At 37.1% G+C, this 25522-nt stretch overlaps 1 protein-coding gene across 1 annotated transcript in view; it reads right to left on the bottom strand.

The window, feature by feature from the left end:
• LOC150099500 (tyrosine kinase receptor Cad96Ca-like) overlaps nt 1–25522 on the bottom strand; it is a 56829-nt gene that overhangs the window by 18694 nt on the left and 12613 nt on the right. Inside the window, exon 3 of the mRNA XM_090404016.1 lies at nt 6148–6299. Within this exon, the coding sequence (XP_090260142.1) occupies nt 6148–6299 (152 nt within the window). The remainder of the gene's footprint in view (nt 1–6147; nt 6300–25522) is intronic.

Genomic DNA, 25522 nt, shown 5'->3' with positions numbered 1-25522 from the left:
CCCAAAAATCATTCCAAGCGTTTTTCTTTTATTAAAGCTAAAACGAGGCGCAATGAACCAACAAAATTCAATTTTTTAATTCGTTTGTCATTAAAAAAAGTTTTGCTTTTTTTTCCTCTCCCCTTATCAGTTTCATTTTCCCTGAACCTATTTAGGTTGAATGGCTAGTCGCGACCAACAAGAAACTTGGTTTCAATATAAACCCAATCAATCACTATCATGATGAGGTTGTTAATAATCACTTACTGCAAACTATGTATCGGTCAATTGTATGTATTTTTGGCCGGTTTGACTGATTTACATGAAAAAACAGTTTCTAGAAGAAGTTACAAACCCTCTCCCTTCATATGAAATTACATCATAGAGTCTCATACGAAGATTAACTCAGTCGAAAACAGGATTATAGATGATTCTTCGTACCTATAGACTGGATTCGAACCAGTCTTTCCAAACGAAGGGCACTGTCGTTAATTGTCGTTTTATTATTATTTTTATAAAATCCAGAGCTGGCTAGCGAGGAATCACCTACTAGGTCTTTATTCATCTTTGGAATGGTAGGACATGGAATAGTGGACTATGACAAGTATCTAAATACTTGTCTTGAAAATAATAGCGATTTGAATTGTTCGGCAAAGAAGTAACAGTGTGTGTGGGTACACCAACGAATGATTCTGGAGTGGAGGTAAAAGGAAATGTTTCGGTAGAACCTATGAAGAACACGAAATGCTTATTGAAAGGAAGGGTGTGTGTGTGTGCGCGCGCGCGCGCGCGCATACGTGTCCCACTCACGAAAGGCTCTATGTCTATCGTACATAAGCCCCATGGTGATTAAATGATCATGGGGATTAAATAATCCGGAAACTCTTCCATAGAGACCAGTGGAATTTTTGCACCTACTTCGGCCCTCCAATAAACATGGAGGCCCGAAGTAGGTGAAACGCTTGGGGCCTCCATGTTTATTGGAGGCTAACATGGAGCCTCCAATACACGCCAGATGTATTGGAGGCTCCATGTTACGCCAGAACACAAATGTATCTACCACATATGATATGTGAAGTATCATGTAGATTTGGAGAGGAGAAAATAATTATAATAGTACAAATTTATCAAATATCTGCGAATAATTCTAGTTAAGAATCGCTAATTTATTCTATCAATACCAACGAATTCACATTGTTCAAAGAACCTGATAGTAAAAAATCGATAACTGATTACATCATTACAATGAGTACTTAAAATCCTAAACAGCGGCCTGGAAAATGTATGAGGGACCATGTGCAGGCTTCAACAAATGAATACATAACCTGCTGTTTGTTGATGATTTGATGGTCATAGAATGGCGACGCAAATAACTGATTAGATGTTTCTAAAGCTTACTAAAGGAGGGGTAAAATGGCTCTTGTGGAGAGAATAAAGAAAATATGGTATGAGATATAAGCTGGAAACCGAAAGCTGTTTAAAATCAGTTCAGGAAGGAAATGAGGAAGACTGACAAGCACTTGGAGGATCAGGATACTGGAATACTCGAAGAAGATGGGCAGGAAAAAAAAAAAAAGACGAGTTCTTTAGAAGTAGACCGAGAAACAAGTCTAAAAAGTTTAAGATATTTTTATCAAATGAAATTTATAATCACATGCTTAAACGAGAAAAGGGCATCATGGTTCTTCAGGATGGTATCTTAAATACTGCAACTTGGGTAAAAAGCGGACCAAGACCCACACGCTTTCATAATAGTTTATGAATTTGTATGGTGGTTTGTTATTATTCTAAATAGTAATTCGACAACCTAAATATCAATAGGGAACCAGATAAACAAGAGTGTTATATATTGGACAATTTTTATTACTTAAATATGAAATCCCGTTACGAAACCTTGATATTAAGTGTGTTATTTAGAGGGGCTTTGTATGAGAAACTTCGTAAGAAATCTGAAGAGAAGTTCTTTCAAAAGATTGGCCATTGTTATGACATTATGAAATCATAATTGCGCATGAGCCGGGAGGGGAAAAGCTTAAGCTGTCGTATATGTTAGATCCGTGTTATGCAACACTGAACTGGGATGGGATTGGTAGTTTCTAGGAGAAGCCCATTACGTTCATCTGAGATTGATTAAATTATCTTTCCTTGAAAAATTCCTAAAAAGGATCAGAAAGCATCTCTCTCTCTCTCTCTCTGATTTTTGATTCATTCTATCTGTACTTTTCTAAGGCAAACCAGAAGTTTGCAAATGACAGAATTAATACTGATATAAATCTTCCTAGTGCTAAGGACTGACATCATAATTATTACAATATTTTTCGACTTTCATACATATTTCGTCTACATTATTCAGCAGACGAATTTCAAAATCCTCACAAGCAAACAAAAAAGTTAATAATATGTAAACAACCGCAAAAATATACAAAATGATGTAATTAAATTATGAAACTTGCTTCAATGCTCATTTATATTTTAATAATATCCTTAATACACACGCACGTAGTTATTACATGCAGGAAAAATAATAATATCCTTAACACACACACACGTAGTTATTACATGCAGGAAAGCTTTGTTCATCCTTCAATGGATCTGTTAAAATCCAAGCACGGACTCACTAAAAAAGAGAAAACTTGCTTCGAATACTACTTCCACCACCTGAAAAGAACACATCAATCGTTTGTTTAGATAGACGACGCATCACCGGCTAGTAAATGAAATCACGTGGCCTCTAAGTCTATTCCATTATCTCCTCAAAAGGTAGGGTATGTAGATACCTTGTTGGTACGTGCCTGCTAATAAAATATAATATTAAATTCTCTCTCTTTCTTTTCATCTCTTGAATATCGAATGTTTATAAAATCCAATTCAACTTCGATGTTGATCTTTCTCAAGATTTTTCGTAAAGCACTCAAGATTCAGTACTTTACAAAACTCGTTAGTGGTGAAAAGATTCATTATCTACCTGATTGGGTGCTATAAACGTCTATAAATAAATTGGGTGCTATTATTATTACTTGACACTTCCAAGGAGTCTTGGACTCATCGTGTGAAAGCATACTACTCCATTACAACTCACCATCTCCTTTATTTAAGCCCTCGACTACACGACACTACTATCATCTACTACTACCATTTTTTTTTTTTTTCGAGTCATACATCGCTTGATTCGAAAAGTAACTAATGTACATTTATTAACATCCAGTATTGTTATATCTGCCTGACTAATTCAATTATTTTTCATTGTACTCTGATCACTGCTGGCAAAGAAATTAATGTAGTAATGCCTACACAATGGAACTGGTTTGTTTAGATCTCAGAGAAGGTTTCGTCAGGAAGTTAAAATGATACTACTGTGAAGCATAATCACAGTTCGCGAATAAAAAAAAAATCACAAGTTGAAATCAACAACTACAGAAACGATTGTTAGGATTCACTAACCAATGATATTTCAGTTGGTCTCGAAGGCCGCTAATTGGCTATCATGTTTTCCTCTGTGATTAGCCAGAAAATTAACATTAAAAATCTCATTTCGATTATTATGACTCTGCTCTGCTCACTTTTAAGGATTATTATTTAATCCTTAAAAGTGAGCAGAGCATTAATAGTATTTACTGACGCTTACAATTTTTGGTGTTTATTTATCTGCTTATAAGAATAAACGAATGTATGTATTAAAATCAATCTATTGCTAGGGTATTTATATCTGTTAATTGAGTACAAATGAAGATGACTGCGGAGGATCTCCAGTGGATGGTGGCAGTGGAAAAATCTTGAGATTTTACTGATGGGTATGCATGTCAGTCATTCGAACAGCATTAGGTGATGTTGTTTGTACTTGCTCACTCTAAGCTGTAAAATGTTTCAGTATTTAAGGAATTCATCGAACCGTCCCGTAAGCTTATCTGACGAATACAGGTTTACTTTTAATTTTTTTTTTTTTTTCGTGTGCGCTTTTGATTTTTTTTCCCCTTTTCTTCTTTTGGTTTGCTCTGCAGTTCATATCGTACAGTATCGTGAAGGAATGCAAAGTACACACACACCAGTAAGGCGGATCTACCTAGGAGAGGCCACCTGAAGGGGTCAAGAATGGCGCTGGAGATCTACAGGATGGGCTGTAAATGATTGCAAGCCGTTGACTTTTTACGACATTCCGAATACTTAAACATGAGGTGGTCCATTTTGGCAGCGTGTCATGCATGCGTGGATTTAGAATGCAAGTCCGATTCGCTATGGCAGTTAAAACAGTCTAAGCACCTCAAGCGCCCACATGTGTTGTATCAAGGCGGTCCTTAGTCTACAACACAAATTCTCTTGAAGCCAATATAACTCTGGAGGTTTTGAGGAAAGGGCCACCACCACGTGCACCTAATAAAAAAAAAAAATGGCTAATCAAACTAGCTGTAACTGGAAATAATATTGAACAACGTTCCGAAAATTCTATCACTAACTGTTAATATCAAATATTATAGTAGTAGTCTTAATTTACGAGAAGTTTCCAAATACTGCATTACATGAACTCTTTGAAAATGAGTTCCCATCAGGGTTGAAGTTCTGGAAGGAATATTTTCCCATTCATTTTGGAACTTTTTGGGGGAGGGGAGGGGATTGCTCTTTTTATAATTTCACTAGTATGTGTGTTATCGCACAGCGATATCAGATACCTTTTGATATTGCATCACATATCTAACCAATTACGTTATATTTCATATATGTTACACAGGGATTTTATTATAATGGATAATTTGCTAAGTCAGATTTCTACTCATGGCAGATTCTAACATGAAAATTTTCTTCAATTACTTCAATATAGAAACCTCCTCCCAAATGAATCTTGATGTACTTATACTTCTTCACCCAGGTATAATATTGCTAAATCTATTTTGATATTATTTAATATACAAAAAATCTCGAGAGTTTTGATGGATTTAAAATCCGTTTTTAACTGCGCAAACATTTCAATGCATCATAAGACAAATACGTGATTTAAAATCCACGAAGTTTCTTTGTAAACCTCATAAGTGAAATTACAACCAACGATAAAGCCTATTTTGAAAATACAGCTTTTTTTTTTCAATTAAAATGAATTAACTAAATACCTTAGTTCTCTGTTACGCAACATTCTGTAGCCTTTAGTTCAATTCATTTTTTGTTTTAAATATGCTTCATTTCTTATTCTTTATTTTACATTGTTACATGATTACAGTCTTATTACTACAAGCATAATGCCCATAGAATACACAGATTCATCGCAGAGGCTGCAGATACCTGTATAAACCGTATACCAATGTTTACAGTAACATAATGCTAAACAGTTAGTTATAGAGTCGATTTTAGCCGGTCTAAAGGAACTTTGGACCGGCTAGAGGAACTTTTTCTAGATTTTAGATATATTTTTTTTTTTTTTTTTTTTTTTTAAGCTAGTCGTCTAATTAGTCGACCTTGGGAGGCACGTAGGATTTTCCCTCCGGTGTAAATTTTCCAGCTTTTGCAACAGTGTCCCAATTCCTATCACTGCAAGATCTCTTCTATCATCTACTGTTCGACATCTCTAATACAAGTTCTACATTTACAATTGCAAAAATGCAATCTGACATTTGCCTAAGAAGACTACTTACTACTATTCCATAGGCAACAGAACCTCATCCAAGCTGTTGCTGATATCACTAACAAGCAGAGATTAAATAATAGTAAGTAACATACGATGAGAATGGATTCTGCAGGTTGCCCAATATAATGTTGTTTCTGAATTACAGACAAAAACAACTAAAGGCTAGCCCAGTGTATCATGCCTGCAGTGCGTGTTGTTCTAGTCGTCGTTGCGGGATATTAAAAAAAAAAAAAAAAACTTGGTTTCGGTATGGTAAATCCTTTTGACTCCGTATGAAAAAAAAATAATAAGTTTTTCGCGTCATAAACAAGATATGAACTAGCGTCTTCTATCCAAAAGGCATCGTCGATACTAAACTACGGAAGTTCCTAAATTAATATAATAATACTATTTAATACTACTACTATTGAACGATCGAAACGCTATGGAGATACAGGCAACATAGAATTTCTTACTGTTAAGAAATCACAGCTTTTTCATCTTAATTTTTAGTTTTTTTTTTTTTTCGTTTCCTATTTCAAGGCTCTTAAGCTTTAAGAAACTTAACCCAAACTTACTTGTCCACTTAAAGAATTTGCAAGGAAGACTTCTCCACTTTTCTTATTAATTCTGAAAAAGCTGGAACCATCCAGAAACACCGCCGGTTCCAATCCGTACTCGATGGGATCTTTTTCATCATCTCTCGTTCGTACGGTGATAATCCTGCTCCCTGAAAGTTAACACGAAAATTAAATATCTGTTGCTGTAAACTCACAGTAAGCATTTAAAAGGTAATTTTTCTATTTATACAATCAAACGCCAATAAATGAGATGTTAAAATTTTGTTATTGATGATGAAAATGTTGAAAGTTTATTTTTCACTTGGTTAGAATATAATAAATTTAGTTTAATCCTTTATCCAAGTGTGTGCAAACAAAGTTTGCACCTGAAAGTATCTTCAGGACTGGGATGAGGTGGTACAACACCAGGCGACTCCTTGAAAACGTGAAGCAAGCTACCAACACTCCTAACTCAGTATCTCCCATAATGCAAAACACATCTCCTTGCGGATACGTCTAATGTTATGCATTAAGGGAAGGGCCACTACCCAGACTAGTTTCGACCTTTATTGAGGTCTCTTCAGTGGGAGCCAGGCAGTGGAGATGCCAGCCAGAAGCATGACAATTGACATTTATTCTTTAAGGGTGAAGCAAAATGCTTTTCATATTCCCCGCTATCTGTTGTGGATTACAGTGAGGGTAAAATTTACGAGCAGTTTGCTCGCCCTGAATGGACATGGAGATTATGTATCGCTATAGGAGGCTAATATAGTTTTTGGTCTTCTATATTTGAATATGTCCGTTGGCTCGTATGCTGCAGCTTGTTGAACCAAATCGTTGGGATGTGTGGACGTCTTTAGAAAAAATTTGGAAGCTAAGGATTGTAGATAAGAGAGAATATAGGGAATATTTGTGTCTCTGTGGAGTTGGCGGTTTCTAACATACCACGGGGCGTTCAAAATCATTCTCAAGCACTTGTTCTGCACTCGCTGTATCTTAATAATGTTAGTATTAGAGGTGTGGCTCCAGGCTGGAGAGGCATAGGTGATTATAGGACGAATCGTCATCTGGTATAGCTGCAATTTGATTCTGTTGCTGAGTTCGCTATTTCTATTAATTAGCGGGTAGATCTGAGCTATGGCTTTAGATGCTTTTGCACATGCAGACTTGATATGTTGGTTGAAAGATAGCTTTTTGTCGAGAATCACACCCAGGTAATTTGTTTCTTTCTGCCAGGGAATTTTAGTATTGAATAGTAACATCTCCTGCAGGAGACATTGGCCTTTTTGAGAAAAGAACCGCTGAGCTTTTCAGGGGTTGACTTCCAATCTCCACTTGGAGAACCAACCCTCCAGCTGTAGAAGATTTTCTTGAAGCTTTCTGGTAACGAAGTGGGGTCTGAGAGATCTGGTTAGTATTGCCGTATCGTCCGCATACAGTGCTAAAATGGAAGTCATCGGATTGTGTGGGATGTCTGCCATGTATACAGAAAACAGCAATGGAGCCAGTAGAGATCCCTGCGGCACTCCAGCAAAGATATGGCGCTGGGACGATGTAGAACCGTTAATTTTAACTTGCATTGATCTATTCTGAAGATATGAACGGATTAGATGAACCATTTTTAGTGAGATACCGGCTGAGATAAGTTTGTGCAGGAGTCCAAAATGCCAGATTTTGTCAAATGCTTTAGATAGGTCTAGGAATACAGCTCCTGTGCAGTTGTAGCTGGTGGTGATATATTCCACAATTCTGTGGATTTGCTGGGTAGTACTATGGTGTTGTCGAAAACCAAACTGTTCTTTAGGGAGGATGTTTAGGTCATTTACTGAGGTTTGGAGTCGTGAGAGGATGACCTTCTCTGCAACCTTACCCAGATTGGAGATGAGACTGATTGGACGATAATTCTGCGGTAAGTGTGGGTCTTTGCCTGGCTTATGTATAGGAATCACATCAGCCATTTTCCAGGTGGAAGGAAAATAGTGAAGTCTTAAGATTGCATTTATTATACTGGTCAGATGCACTATAGCTTTTCGAGGCAGCAGCTTGATCACCCTGTTTGAGATGCTGTCTGGTCCAGGAGCTTTATTATTCTTAAGTTTTTTAATAATATCATATAATTCAACAGGTGATGGGGGTACAATATGATCAGCACTGGTATCCGGGAGGTTTAGTGCATGCCTAACCTGTCTGTGGATTTTGTACAGATGATTGAAATCAATGTTGTTATAAGAAGGTTTGCACTGATCCTCAAGATTTTTAAGTATGGCTTCTGACTTATCTGCATCTGTGTGGACTAGGCCCTGGTTTGAGATTATAGGGGGGAAGGATCTGTTTTTATTTTTGATGTTTCTCAGTAGGCCCCAGATAGAGTGATCAATAGGTGAGATAGAGGCTAACTTTTTGTCCCAAACTTCGTTTCTATGTGTTTTAAGTGCATCTCTTACTCCTCCATTCAATCTGTTAAGCACTGTCTTATCTTGAGGTGCGCGAGTGTTATGAAATCTCTTCCTAGCTCTGCTCTTCTCTTTGATCAGGTCCATAATGTCCTCAGGCAAACGATCAGGCTTGGGAACAGGTTTCAGGAAGGTTGCAACCATTATAGCGGACTTAATCTGTTGGATGAGGCTAGTCACTGCGGATTCCACATCTTCTGGTGTGCATATGTGAGGGACGGGTCCTATTTGATCCCGAAGTGCTTTAGACAATCTCTCCCACGATATACCTGAATGAGAAGGAGGGGACAGGCATTCTTGTTCTCCCAATTGCAGTAGAATTGGGTTGTGATCGGACGACAGCTCGTTTAGTGATGTAAGGCTGTACTGTAGTTTAATGTCTTGCAGGATGGCTATATCCAGGATATCAGCGGTGCCAGATGTACTGAGATGAATTGGTTCGGTAGGTCCAGCCACAACAGCATGGTTTAATCCTGTGTAGCTAGAAAGGATGCGACCATTTTTGTTAGTAGATTTACTGTTCCAAGCAGGATGCTTTGCATTGAGGTCTCCAGCAATGATGACCGGTCCTTTTACTCCAAGGATGGCATCCAGATCTGAGGTCAATAATGTCTTTAATGGAGGGTTGTATGCAGAAAAAATGTTGAGGTTTCCAATTGAGTTTGTGAGAACATTGATTCCTGTGATTTCGAGGTTAGTGGTAGTAGGGTTGGTTATTGAGTGATGATTGATATAGTTTTTGATAAGGGTGGCTGTACCTCCACCTCTATACCCAAGCCTGTCGTTTCTGTAAATCTGATACCCTCTGATTTTCAGGGTGTCAGCAGGCCTCAGGTGAGTTTCATTGATTAGCGGTATATCTGGGTTGTATCTATTATTGAATTCCTGGATTTCTAACAATTTGTTTTTTATACCGTTGGCATTCCAACCGATAATCCTTTGGGACCATTTTTTTTCTATGCATCAGAGAGTGCAGATAATATGGATTGGGTTTGCTGGAGGAATCTTTTTGTGACACTTGAGGATGGATTTGAGTTGCTAAAATCCTGCAGCATGTTTGCAAGAGAAGAGGTGATAACAGCTGATAGATTTGAGTGTGGATTATTCCGGTTCTGGGTTTGTACTATCTGTTTGGAGCGGGCCACATCAGCATATGTTCTTACTTGATGTTGAAGATTCGTTTTCTTAAGGGGCTCAGTTAATGATGGGCGAGCACCTGTTGTCATGTATTCACTCTTGGAGAACTGAGTAGCCTGAGCTTCAGGAACTCTCGCACTAGATGACGAGGTAGATTGATGACTTGGATCATTCCATCTGTTTTTGGGGTGATGTATACACCCTCTATAATTAGCAGGGTGAGGACCCCCACAATTAGCGCACTTAGCCGGGGTGGATTTTGGCTTTGCGCAGGTGTTTGTAGGGTGATTCTCGCTACATTTTAGGCATTTGAACTGAGCTTTGCATAGCTTCTGGGCATGGCCAAATTTTTGGCATCGGTGGCACTGCCCAGAAGATGATTTCTTTCTCAATGGTTCTGGGGTGATTTTGAGTCCACAGATTGATTTTAAATTATAAATGTCTTTGTAAATGTTATGAATTTCTACTAAAACTAAAGGCATAGGTGTCTTATTTGATCTAAACATTGTAGTGACCTTTATGGGGGGGTAGTTCCTGTAGGTTAAGTTCAGTAACTATTTCATCTGTGTCAATATCCTCGGAGACTCCTCGTAAGACTACTTTCATATTTTTTTCGGAGGCAAGTGAAAATGTGTGATATTGGGTTCCTCTAGTGTCCAGTTCCTTTGTAAGATTTCTATAGTCAGCCACCGTGGTGGGCTGGATTCGTATTCCCTCGTCTGCATTTTTAGCAGACGTGTAACGAATCTGTGAATTAGCCATGATGATTCTGAGTGATGGTTCTGAGTCCATCTCTGCTTTTCTCTTAGGATAATCGGTGGCACCTTTTCATTGGGGAAAACAGAGGGATCTGAAGTGGGAACATCCTCGTCCATACCAACATTTGTTGACTCAGCAGCAAGAATTTTTCTCTTCTTACGTGCGTGGGTTTCTTCTTGATCAGAAGGATTAGAGGTAGAGACAACTAGATTGAGTTTTTCCTCCATTTGAGGGGAGTCTTCATTTTCCTCAACATCGACTTCAGGTGAGGAATACAAATTTAAGTAGCCGGGCCAATCCCGTTCAAACTTTTTGAGGAGCTTTTTAATAAAACTGAGTGCTAGCTTTTTATCGAGTGACTCGATAGTAGTGTCGGAGTCAATCATGCTGGTAGGCCATGTCAGCTTGAACTTCTTTTGGAGTTTATCAATGAGTTCAAGAGCTGGCTCTTTATCGAGCAAATCAGTGAATACGTCTAGGTCAGGTACGCTCATATCGGTTTAACTGCGTATGTGCGTTAATAAAATATCCCGCAGGTCTGAAGACCTGCCAGCAGAAATTTTTGTAAAATATCCCGCAGCCGCAAAGGACTGCCAGCAATATCAAGCATAGGCTTGTCAACCAGTAATAAGATGTTAAAATACAACAACAATGGCGATACTAATGGTAGTAGGCCTAGCGTATCGCCTTTATGAAGTCAGTTGACTTACCTGGATAAACCAGTATGGAAAATAAAATGCCTGTTTATGGCAGCAAGCAAATAACTGATATTACTAATGAATAAGCATAAATCTCTAAAAACTTATCAGTCAAATTCACAATTCACCATCAATAATACACGACACAAAACACTAACACGCGAGCCGCCATCTTAATCCCGCCAGAAGCATTAGCAAGGTCATCTCTACCTATAAGAGTTGCCAAATGGTGTGCCACCTTTTTAATAAATTACTCTGGATTTAGAGAAAGATGTTGAAAGTTTATTTTTCACTTGGTTAGAATATAATAAATTTAGTTTAATCCTTTATCCAAGTGTGAAGATACTTTCAGGACTGAGGTGAGGTGGTACAACACCAGGCGACTCCTTGTAAAGGTGGATTAGACATATCCGCAAGGAGATGTGTTTTGCATTATGGGAGATACTGAGTTAGGAGTGTTGGTAGCTTGCTCCACCTTTGCAAGGAGTCGCCTGGTGTTGTACCACCTCGCCCCAGTCCTGAAGATACTTTCAGGTGCAAACTTTGTTTGCACACACTTGGATAAAGGATTTAACTAAATTAATTATAAAAAATATTGTTAGTCTATGCATTCTTTTTTTCAAAATTCTAAGCCTTTCCTTTTTACATCTATTTTTTTTTTTTTTTTAAAGAAACTCCAGTATTTTTTTAAAAGTCACTTTTCTTAGTTTTATCGCTCGTAGCGAACTTAACGTCTGCCACAACATAGGTAATATGAAAACAAAAAGAAAAAAAAAAAAAGGAAATAATTACACTGTAGAAACTCCCAGCTGATTCCAGTTTGGAATACGTAATAAGTCAGAAGGCCATACAAGTGTGAAACTCATTATAGGTGCAGGTGGAAGAACAGGCGTGCCTAACGAATGATGAGAAACACGCATGGCAGAAAAAAATCGTTTCTCCTTTGTGTTATGTGCGAGAAAAACTAAAAGGGGAAAGTAATTAATCCTATCTTATTTTTATTGCTTAAAAAATTACGGAAGGTATTCATATATTTAAAATTCTGATTATCTGCGATCTTATTAGAGGCTAACAACTTTAGAGTTTAATCGCATTACACAAAATTTTCCCATCAATGATTGGTGGTATGCACTGCTTTTGTTTTAATATTAATATCGATTCTCAAATCTGGAAAATTTTTACGTTTATGTCTGTAAATTGTGGTGAAACCGTTTTCAGCCAAGTGTAAATATGATTTTTTCCCCCAGTGCAAAAACGTCACTTCCGGTTTTGCACTGATAAATTAGAACCATACAGTTAAATTGGATTATTCGTACTTCATAATGAAAGTTAATTATTATTTTTCATTAATTAATATAATTTTGCTTTTAATTCGATATTAAAACTGAAATCTGGAAAAAAATAAACGTGTGTAAATACAGTATAAGAAATTTTCTTCCAGTGTAAAGCGTCACTTCCGGTTATGCTCATGTTAAATTTGAATCATGTTTAGTTAAATTTCATTTTTGGTGCTGTAAACTGATTTAATTTTTTTTTTTAAATTACTCATTGGCTTTAATTCGATTTTAAATTTGAATATAACTCTCCTACGTGTGCACTAAGAATATTTGCAAATTTTATTTAAATTTAAACATACACTCGGCGTCAACTTCATGATGTTTATACGATAAGTTTTTATTGTTTGCGTTGAGAGGACAACAAAGCAACTACACTTTTTATCGTTCCTTCAATATTCACTCGCCCACACAAGTGTATGTGTGTGTGTGGGGGGGGGGGGGGTACAGATAATGAGTAGAACAGCTATGCCAACATGCGGAAATATATAACAAAAGCGAAATGAATTTATCATTCTGCTGATCTGGATGAGAGCATAAATACCGTACTTTATATGGACAGCAGTTACAATAAAATCATTTATCTAAGTTTCTTTGTGTGAATGTATAAGGTGGTTAACGATCCAGGAAGTTTGGCACCACACACACACACACACACACACACACACACACAATCCTTCTATTAGCACAACTGCAAGCAACTCTAAGGAATTCTGTGTTGGCGTGAATTAATACTTATTTATTCAGCTCAAGACTAAGGCTATTGTAAGTGACCCATAAAATAAGCAAGTAAACATAATGGTTTTTGTAACAAGCGTTTCAAGAAGGAGGATATGTTTGTCACGATATGCAAATTAAGAGGATGCTCGTACACCTTTATCGTATTAATATTATTGCTATATTAATAATGTCCGGGCGAGAAATAACGATTACCATAGTACAGTGTTTCCCAAACTGCAGATATCCGCGTACTCCTTAAATTTTCATTATTACCAAGTACCCCTTAATTAATTATTAAAAAAATTAATTAATTAAAATGAACAAATTAATTTAAAATATTAATTAAAAATTAAATATCTATTTTATTTGAATTTATATGTTCATGTAAACAAAAAATATTATTTATTTTTAATAGAACAAAATTTGGAATAGGTTCCTCTTCATTTCCCGTCCATGAAAATCCACATTTCAAGTAATTCAATTTGAAAGCTTAAAAAAAAATACCGTATTTACTCGAATATAACTAACTTTTTTCCCGAAATTAAGGCTAAAAAATCGTGCTGCGCGATATGTACGGGGATTTTCGGAAACTAAAGTTTTCAGAAAAAAAACTGAAAATGGTGCGACTTACCAAGAAACTCCTATTCGCTATCACTACTTTTAGCATCGAGAACAGTTTCTTTGTGTGCATCGTCAAAGTCATCTATCCAAATAGCGTCAACTTCTTTCCCATTATTTCAAGCAAAAATTACCAGTAATTTACAAGACTTGAGATACTTAGAGCAGCTATGAAGAGGTGCATATGATCGGTGCTGTATTAACAAAAGATCGCGCGAACCAAAGACAAATTAGCATTTCAACAGTTGAGTTGAAATGCTAATTCCCTTCAACCGAAGTCCATAATATCTGAAACACATTCACTATATATTTCTTAGTTTTAACACGTTAACGACGGGGTAGTGTCAAGCAAAACCATATGTTCCACCGGCAACATATGGTTTTGCTTGGTCTATACAGCAGTTTCTGTTGGAGGGGGGGGGGGGGTGATTCATTAGTTAGTGCCGTTTTTATCCCGGTTGTCTAATTGCACTGTTTGTTAAAAAATATAATAACTCCTTTAATTATGCATAGCCGAAAATTGCCACGTACCCCCCCCCCCCCCCTAACGACCTTTCGCGTACCACACTTTGAGAAAAACTGCCGTAGTGAATTGAAATGGAATTTGGTAGTCGTGTAGAGCTTTGAATTTTCATGATTAAGAATTGATTTTGATTGAGTTTTCAAGATTGAAGATTGAGATTTTTGGGGAATTTGAGTAATCGACTGAAGATCGATTAAACTCCAAGATTGACTGGGTTCTATTGTGGATTTTTCCACAATAGAACCTAATTTTTGCTTCCGTTACATCCCGTCGTTAGATCGCCATTGTTGGCTGAAATAACAGATTGTGGTGCCATCATCACCATGAGCGAGGAGGAAGATGATGCCTATATTGAATCGCTCAACAAGGGTGGGCGTTCAGCATTCTCAAAAGGATAGTAAGAAAATTCGAACAAGAGTGGCCCGGCATTGTTAATTTCTACTCCTTGCCAGGAGATGTTGAGGGGTGTGAAGAAACTACCCAGATGGAGGAGAAGCTGGATTTGGTGATTTCCACTCCCCCAGACTTTGAAGAGGTGCGTGTGCGCAAAACAACAACCACAGAGCCACCCAAGGACAACGGAATGGATGAAGATCGCCCCATCACGGAGTCCTCTGCCTCTCTCAAAGAGAAAGTACCCCCGATCATTCTCCGTGAGAAGCGAAGATGGACGTCCATAAGGTCCACCATGTCCGACTTGCAAATATCATACAAAACAGTCAAAAACTGTAGCGGGCTGGATCTTTATGGATGACGGCATAAAGATCCAGCCTGCTACAGTAATGGACTACAGAAGATTGACCAGAGAGTTAGACTCAAACGGTGCACAACATTACACCTTCTCCCTCAGCTCGGAGAAAAACCTGAAGGTGGTTCTTTGAAGTGTTTCTGAGGACATATCTATAGATGAAATCGCTGCTAATCTCTGCCATCAAGACCTACCACCCATCAAGGTCAGCAGAATGACCAGAGCTGACAAGACTCTGATGCCTCTGGTCTTGGTTGAAATCCACCAGGCCTACAAAAACATCTATGACTTGACATCGATCTGTAGACTTAAGATCAGTCCTGAACCTCTTAGGAAAAGGGCTTCAACAGGACAGTGACACAGATGCCAGAAATTTGGCCATGCTTAGAAACTGTGCCAAGCAGGGTGAACCATCCCACCAACACCTGCACCAAGCCGAAAATCACCCCGGCTAAAGTGTGCCAACTGCGGTGGCCCATACCCAGCCAATTATAAGGGATTTACTCAAAACCAGAAGAACAGACGGTCGGATACAGCCAAACAGTCTTCCTTCTCTAGTACACGAATACCAGAGGCCCCCTGCACCACAGCCAGAGGTTTAGCGGCCTTCAAGAATAGAGAATACCAAAGGCAGACAAGAAGTTATGCAGATATGGCCTGTTCGAGCAAGTCAACACCAGAACAGAATCAACCAATAGCACTTACTATCCTGACCGCTGTTATTACTGCCTCTCTAGCAAACATGCTACAAGACTTCAGCATGTCAAACCCTTCAGCGCCTCCACTAAAAGATTCCAACGTGAAACACAAGCCATCCTCACAGCACTTATAGATGAATAGAAACAAAACAACTGGCATCAATACACTGGAGCTGTTTTTCTTGATTTATCCAAAGCATTTGACAAAATCTGGCACCTTGGATTGCTACGTAAACTTACCTCCGCCGGTATTTCACTGAAAATAGTACACCTAGTTAGATCATATCTACAGAATAGAAGCATGCAAGTCAAGATAAATGGTACTACCTCATTCCAGCGCCACGATATGGCGCTGGGATGAGGTAGTACCAATGTCATCCATCATTGCCCTATATGCGGATGATACACATTATTAGTCAGATCTCTTCGACCACACCTCGTTACTAAAAAGCTTCAAGAAATGGTTCTCCAAATGGAGACAAGTAAATCCCCAAAAAAGCTCAGCCATTCTCTTCACGAAAAGATCGATATCTCCTGCAGGAGACGTCTTACTATTCAATACTAAAATTTCCTGGCAGACGGAAACAAAATACCTTGGTGTCGTGGTCGACAAAAAATTAACTTTTAACCAGCACATCAAGACTACGTGTGTAAAGGCATCTAAAGCCATCGCTCAGATCTAACCCCTAATTAACAGGAACAGCAAGCTAAGCATCGGAATGAAATTGCTTTTATACCAGCTGATGATTCGTTCTATACTCACTTACGCTTCTCCAGCCTGGAGCCACACCTCCACTACTAATATTCTCAAATTGCAACGTGTACAAAACAAGCGCTTGCGAATGATTGTAAACGCTCTATGGTTCGTCAGAAACGATCAACTTCATGGAGATACAAATATTCCTTCTATCTTCTCTTTCCTGCAATCTTTGGCAACAAAGTTTTTCCTAAAAACGTCCACACATCCCCAACAATCTAGTTCAGCAAGTTGTAGCCTAAGCGGCATCGGATATATATAAACATAAAAGACCAAAGGCTATTTTAATTTTCTTTAGCGATACATAATCTCCATGCCCATTCAGGGCGAGCAAACTGCTCATAAAAGTTTTCCCCTCACTGTAGCCGTAACAGATAGCGGGGAATAAGAAAAGCATCTTGCTTCACCCCTAAGGCCATTAATCTCAATAGTGAAAAGAATTTTGGCTGTTTGGGAGCAAAGAGCTTCCAACTCTTGCCGTCCCGAAATTCGCTTGTTCTAATAATAATAATAATACATGTAATAATAAGCAGGGAAAAACTAGAATAAATATATTACTCCTGCTTTGGGTGGTGAGTGTAGACGGTGCCTGTGAATACATTATGAAATCACCGTAATTATCCGTAACATTATTCAATAAGCACACCGAATGGCTATTGCTATCCCCCCCCCTCCCACTCTCGTACTAACTGAAGTAAATCAGTCGCATGGCCGAACACAGAAAGACAGGTGTTTATATCTACATTATCAAGCCTATATTTCCAGTTTACGTATATATTTATTGACCCGAACATGATTATGTGGGGGTGTTCAGGAATGTGTGACGTAAGAGAAATCGTGTTTGGATTTCTAGGAATTTCCCTTATGATAATAAGCAACAAGTTTTCACCACAGATTAACAAGTTATGGGTATCGGTAAGAATACCGGATGAGGAAATAAACTTCAGAAAAACATTAGTAATAGTAATATAGTTATAATCTGAATCGAAACAGGATGTCGTTGCGTAAGTAACAAGTTCGTGTCATTAAAGGAAAGTTGATCGTCTTGAGATAATATCGATAACTATCTACCGCAGAATGTGATTGCGGATGTCTGAAATTCAATTTCTTGGGATTATATATCATTATTTCTTGAAAATATAGGAACAAATACAATTAAGAGTGCATTTCTATTATATTGTTTTAATATCTATTTAGATCCCTAATTGGATCAGCGTTTGCTTTTTCTAAAGTAGCTGCCTTATTGCATTGAACTTCTTGATCTTCTTTTGAGGACTCTCCCCAGCCCCCGTGTTTATTTTCTTTCTTTCTTTTTTTTTTTTTAAGTTAAATACTGATTAGCAGATAGCAAAAAAGATTAAAAATGAAAAGTTTGGATAGTTTGTGATACCAAAGAAGTCGATCTTGTTTAATAACTGTTCTATTCAAATAAGTCATGTTTCCTTCGCTGACTCTTGAATCCAAGTATTTAAATAAACAACAACAACAACAATAATAATAATAATGTACTTCAGTGTTTCCTTTCCGCTTTCATGTCTAGGTAATTTCATTACTGATTTTCGCACCAAATTTGTTATTACAGCAATGATTTCATGTGATTAGTTATGAAAATCCATAGGGGATTTAAGAAGATACTTCGATCTGTTTCGAATACAGAAATAAATTTAATATCACTTGATAATGTAGTCGAAATAAATGAGGATTGATGCTTATCTAACACTAAACTACTTACTTATATTACATTTTTATTCAAACTGTTGACGCGCAATTTAAGCATAAAACTATCACCTGTATAATATATTTCTATTAATGTTTAGTCTGATACTGCGGTATAGATATACTTGTTATAATCCCAATATTTTCCAAATTTAAAAGCAAAAAGTTGGTATCGGTAGCACTAACTTAGCCCGTGCTCAGTTTAATCAAGTTTGCCTTCGACAATTCCACATTTTTTTTTTTTTTTAATCTTATATTCTTCGTGGTACCTGTACACCCTTGTAGCAATATTTCTGGTTCCATAATGCTAGATCGCCAGTATGAAAAACTGTCATATTTCGACCCTACTCGATATATGAGTGCATTTCTATTCTAACTTTTTAACTGCTTCCCTTGTTCACTGATCTTTGACACAAGCAAGGCGGATTTCCGTCCTAAAATACCTTTCTCCCCAAAATTAATAAATCACACTATTTCAGACAATGATATACCAGTTAGGGTTTATAAATATTAAATGGTGGCAGTATTTTGCTGTGCTCTCGTCTAGATGTTACTAAAATCACTGATAGTTCTGGGCTCAATATTGTGATAGCGTTAAGGGTGAAGATGACCTGCTTATCGATTTCCAAAAGTTACGAATAAAGCTCCTATTCCCCTTGGGTACTGAAAAACGTTTTATTTATATTATGCCTATAACTAAATATTTTAAACATGACCGATTTTCTATATTTGAATCGGTTTAGGATTACATACTGACTTAAATATCAATAGTTTTGTTTTATGACAATTCTATTTATTCTACAGAGACTAGAATAACGTTTATTCTTTATTCTACTTCACACCTTCAACGAGAAGGGCGATGTTATATATTTATAGTAGCGATAAGCATCATCTCTCACGTAAAGACTTTTACAAACATCTACAACACAGTGGAACTCGACTATGGCAAAATAGAATACCGGATTCGCATCGGCATGATTCATATATTTTATTTCTTTCATTTTTCTTCTTTCAGTACCTATTTAGTGAAACAAATCAACTTACATCCGACTCCAACGGAGGTATAATTTAAGCACACTGCGACATTAGTCTTATTATACACGCAATGAAAGGTAGGACGTATTTGCTCAAGTCTGCTGCTAATTGTCTGTATGAAAGAAGCTTAATGTAATTGGTTATAATTCGACTTCTGATTTTTTTTTTTTTTTTTTTAAGTTACTAGTGGATTCTTCGATAACAGTGATACAGGTTGGTGGTATTTATCTGGAATTGGAGAAGATTTTATTGTTTCCTTGCCCGATTCTCAGATTTTTCTAGACACGGAAGAGGATTAAATCGTCATTATAAATCCTTCCGACGACGTATATTTCTCGTTTCGCTGCACTTGCGGATTAATCTTGGAAAATGTCCTCCAGTCTAGGCATACCATCACGGAGGGTTAGTTTTAAGCTCTTTTGGTATGCCGGGGTAAGTTACAATTAGGTTACTGTTGATGAAATGTAGGCAACCATGCGCGCCAAGAAAATCTTTCTAGTTGTAACATAGGAATGTCTAAATATTGCATATGTATTTATACAGGGTGTCCCAAAATTCACGCAAGAAGTAATTTTGATAGAAAACACAGGTTTTTAATTAAAAATTGTAATTTCTTATTGATTCATAAAGTATACAGTATGACAGTTTAGGGTATTCATAAAGTATACCCTGAACTGTCACGCTGTCTTATTTTTCTCGTTGACAACACTTTACCTCACAAATGGCGCTAAATTTAAATCTTGCTTGAATTTTGGGACACCCTATATATATATCGTGCTTTAGATCAGAATCAAACTTTTTTAAAGGCTCTGACGTTTATTGTGTCTGTGCTTTGAGTGTTGGTCCGTTATCGCATTGATTTGCGCGTGCGATCACACAGTTACTCGGTCTTCTTTATATGGAATGAAAGCCTAATAAAGTAGTCATTCAGTGATTAATAGTCAAAGAGCTGCCAATCATCATGTTTTGCTTCATTATCAAGCCTTTATTATTTTTTCTAGCTAGATGAGTATTCAGATACCAATATCACCACGTTGTGTCTAAGAACTCATTATTTAATTGATATTTTGATAAAATGATTGATTTGGGAAACTCTCTCCAACATTGTACAGGAAAGTTCATTTTAAAACGTGCACTTTGCACAAAGTCCAATCTTCACACGATCTTAAGATCGCTCAATGCAGAGTTGCATTACATTTCAAAAAAGAATTATTCTGATTGTTTTATGCTTTGAGATTGAAACAATGAAAACAGATAAAATCGTATTTCTGCAAAAAAAAAAAAAAATATGTACAACCGAAATCATGTTTTATTTATAATATTGCTAACATACTTGTGTAATTATTAAATCATATAACCCAACGAATGATAAATTTGAGGGAATGAATTATTTCTATTCATATACAGTTTCATATTTCAGCTATTTAAATTTATGTTTACCTGTAAAGAAATCAACAAACACCGCTTACATGTCTTCACTGCGTCATCATTTGCAACGGTATAACCTTTTTGAAATAAATTAGTCCTTACCGTGCCTTTTAAGTCATGTCCAATCAACTTTAAAAAAAAAAGGGGGGGGGGGAAGAACGATTACGAAGATTAGTGCCTAGAATCGTCTGTCGATATATAACGCTTTCATAGCAAAGTCGGTCGATTGGAAAAAGGACTGAGTTCCAATTCTTGTAATAAATAGAGGAATATTTATTTGGGCTCTTTCAACTGAAGATGAGTTAGCCGATCACATTCCGAGGAAACTCAGAACGGGAACTCATGTTTTTCATCCAGCATACGGACAAACCGATGCGGAAACACACACAATTGATAGAGAAAAATAGTTGCCGGTAGATGGCGCAGAGTATCCTTCCGCGATGAGTCTTTAGACTTCATGGAGATGTTACGTTGTAATTTATTTATTCCGTGTGATGATACAGCGTTCTCCCTTTTATACGGGAGTTCACGGTACCATCTAGTCCCCCCAAATTTTATCCGGGCTCCGGAACCGGCATAGGCTGACGAATCAGACCTATGGCTGGGTCAGTATTCCTGACTGTAGTCCGTGTGTGTCTTCGGACCGGTTTGCCTGCTTGCGGGATGAAAAACACCAGATAAACTGGCGGAAAAAACTCTGCTGTCCACGCCCAAGACCGGCTAACTTAGCTATGGCTGAGGAAGATCCTTGATCTCCTCACGTCGTTGACGGGAATCGAACCTAGGACACTCCTTCCCCAGGCATATGGTTGCGAAACGCAAAGCCACTAGGCTAACCGCGCGGACTACGTTGTAATAATACTTGCATGGTAAAACTTTACCCATAGTTCCACTGTTTTGTGAATTTAAAGTAAAGCATTTTTCAATTCCATGACTTGTGCTCGCAAAATTAAACGGAAAACTGTTATAAATATAACTCAATAACATCGTGTAGTCATTTGATTCCCTATCGCTTAATAATAGAAATTTTCCTCACAATCTCTTGTTATTATGATGTCAAGAAATAACCACGAGTATAAATCATGTACGAATATTTCAAGTGCTTCTCGAATGTTTGATATTCATTGAATTTGTTTCGGATTTATAGCACAGATATGCATTTACTAAACCAAAAAGTAGCTATTACTTGATTATGTGTTTGGATATATTAACCTAACACTTTTTTTTTAGGTGTAGTTATATATATATATATATATATATATAAGTGTTTTAAAGTGGATATCGAATGTTTATAAAGATGAATTTCTGAATATATATCTTTCACAGTTTTCATACCAAATATCTTATATTCTTTTTAAATCTACAAGTTTTTCTTTATGTGGTTCCAGCCATGAAAGGTTTTTGTAAGCCGTACCATGGGTTAGCTAAGAATTATTTTCTATATTTTCATTAATTTTCTATATTTCTAAATGATTTTTTGATGTCCGTAAACCCGGTTCTATAGGCCAAAAATGGGACTTTTTAAAGCCACTTCAGACTTCCAATAAGGGGGCGATGTTCTCATGATGGAATCAAATTCAGCCAGACCGAAATTACCTTATTATTTCAAAAAAAAAAAAAAAAAAAAAAAAAAAAAAAAAAAAAAAAAAAAAAAAACTAATTTTGTGAAGAGATTTAGAAATGCCATATCTAGAATAATACATAAATATACGTGTCCTTTTGCGCATTGTGTTAGAAATCTATTAATAACAATTCAAATGTATTGATTGACTCTTCCACAAAGCACCCATCTTTATTTCATCCATATATTCTCCCACCCACCCGCCATAATAACTGGGTGAATTCGACTGACTTGTCTGCTTTATGGAAGGGAAAAAAAAAATCCTTCCTCGATTTCCGTTGGGAAAAACCTTATCATATTGGAAAAGACAGAGTTCGAATCTGTATAATGTCATAAGATTCTTTCCAACTAAAAGAAACTGGGTGAAGTTGTATTCGTTTCAGTCTAAATGGTAATGTTTTATCAACATGGCTTCGATCAGAAATGTTCATATTCAATGGCAAGGGTCAAAACTTTGTCTTTCAACAGATCCCTGATATTTAGACCCACTGCAAATATTACACAAAGATAAATCCCAAATTGATTGCACCAGCACACAGCTGGAAAAAGGATTCTCCGATCAGTTTATTTCCCTCCTACATGAAACAAGTGTGAGACACCACGTAGCTTTTATATCACCTCGAAGTCAAATTCAACACCTGTGAAAACATTTAGGCGGAACGTCGAAGGCCTACCTCATTACACGCCGCGGCTAAAAACCAGGGTTAAATCCTTAAGACCAGTTCTGAGACCTCAACAGCTTCGATGTAGTGTGATTTGTGAGACCTTAGGCAGTCTGCATCCCGGAACATGACGATTGACCCACACTCTACGCGTACCTGATTCCAAGGCCAAGGTAAAAAGGGCTAATGTTGATACCCACTTTCTAATACCATGCAAATGTCACGTCTTTAAGTGCTCGCTTGCATCCCACGCTTCGTGACGAATAAAAAATGAGAAAGAAGGAAGGAAGAAAGAAAGGAAGAACCACATGTTTCCTTATTGTTTCTGCACGTAAGCGTGTGTTTTGGGGGAAACGGGAAATACCCTGTCTGGATTTTGAAGTAGTTAACAAAAGTTGGTTATCTGTTCGGTGTTATCCATAAATTGCTCTGCAATTACGTCGAATCTTCTTTTAAAGAGATGTTGACTGATAAGCAAATCCTATTATCCGTAAACACCAATTCAAAATGACTTCAATTTTTTTCAGAATGGCGAGGCGTACGAGAAAGAAACTATTGGATGGGATTTCTTAACTAAGAAGTAATTATTAATGATAGGATCAGACACAGTAAAATTAATAATTCATCAGTTAAGGACCGCACTAAATTCCGATCTGACTGATAGTTAATTATCATCGGCCATATTTGTTTACCGTTAGTTTTTATATAAACTGGAAACATGATTTTTTAAAACGCTTCTTGCTCCCATTTTCAACTTCGCACTCCACCTAGTGTGGCAACCCGATAATCGATATGAGAATAAAAACTGAAATGCATATTATCAAGAGATTATTTTATTATTCACGGTGGCTTTTTTATTTTATTTAATTTCTAATTTCAAAAATCAGAATTACCTAAGAGAGGGAAATTACCCAACCCTACGTATGTGCTGCGAAAACTATTTCCTACAATAAATAAAAGCTTGGTGTTAATGTTTTAAAGGCGGGTTTTTTTCTTCATTCACTTCAGAGAAAAACAAATATTACCTGTTTATAGCAAAGTGATGCATCCTCCCTTATTGCAAAAATGTAAAGTAATTGTTTTAATGGCATTAAAGTCCAAGGATTCTTTTCCCAGTGGCAGGCAAAGGTCAAAATCTGCGAGAATCAAAAGAAATTCTTATACGAAGTTAAGAGCGGAATGCTACAAACTTTTATTGTCAATGAAAACAAGCAAACATGCAGCAGACGACATCGTTAATATTTACGTATTATACGAAAGCAATTACAATTAACGGAAGTCTAAAGTTAGTGTGAGTAGCTTTTTTATTTTTGAATTTTTTCAGCGACGCTTAGGGACATTAAATCATAGGAAAAGTATAGTTTCGGCCATGGGTTCGATTAATAGCAAGGCGCTGGAAGCATCTATCTCTTAAGTTTGCGCATAACGAAAACAGGGAAACTCCATTCTATCGGGGAAAATTTACTACTTCCAGCTATACAAAATGTGGTAAAAACTATGTTTAGGGATACTAAAAGATGTTGATTTGATTTCTCTTTCAAATGACACTGTCGGTCGCAGAATTAATGATATGGCAGGTGGTGTAGCATATCAGTTTATCGAAAGAGTTAAGAGCCCTTATTATGCGTTGCAAACAGACGAGACTACTGATGTTACAAATGATATGCGCATGATAACAACATTCATGACGATATTCTGTTTTGTAGAACTTTGTTACCCCGAACAACTGGAGAAGAAATATTTCACACTCTCAATAATTACATAATACACAAAGGGATCCAGTGGGAAAAATGTATAGGCTTCTGTTCGGATGGAGCTCGTGCTCATACAGGCAGTCATAGTGGGGTTGTTTCTAAGGTCAAGAAAGTAGCTCGCTCCGGATATGAATTGTGTACATTGTTTCATGCATAAGGAAGTGTATGCTGTATAACTGTGCTATACAGCACTAAAGCTAGTTAATTTTATTAAGGTTCAACCGTTAAATAACAGGTTATTTTCAGTACTCTACGATGAAATAGGCAGTGAATATATACAACATTTGCTTTATTCTGAAATTCGCTGGCTTTCAAGGGGCTGAGCACTAATAATACTTTCATAAATGGAGACTAACACCAAACCTCAATAGGACCGAGCTTAGTTCTTTTCACCTAAACACCAAATTGGCAAATAGGAAACTTCAGGTCAGCTTTAACAAGATTTCCCTAAATATCTGAGTGTTACGCTGCACAGAACACTATCTTTCAAAAAGACATCTGGAGAATCTCTTTTTAATGATCAGAACCCGTAATAACATCATACAAAAACTGTGTGGTTCTACATGGGATTCTTTTGCTATTACACTGCGATACTCCACGTTGGCCTTAGTCTACTCTGCGGCAGAATATTGTTCACCAGTATGGCTAAACAGTCCTCCTATCAAGAAAATCGACACAGAAATAAATGCAGCGATGAGGACAATAACAGGTTGTGTCAAATCCACCCCCCCA

This window comes from Typopeltis vanoorti, chromosome 14, assembly GCF_054136105.1.
Source record: "Typopeltis vanoorti isolate ZY-2024b chromosome 14, IOZ_Tvanoo_1.0, whole genome shotgun sequence".
Lineage (NCBI taxonomy): Eukaryota > Metazoa > Arthropoda > Arachnida > Uropygi > Thelyphonidae > Typopeltis > Typopeltis vanoorti.
This window is presented reverse-complemented; position numbering and strand designations above follow the sequence as displayed.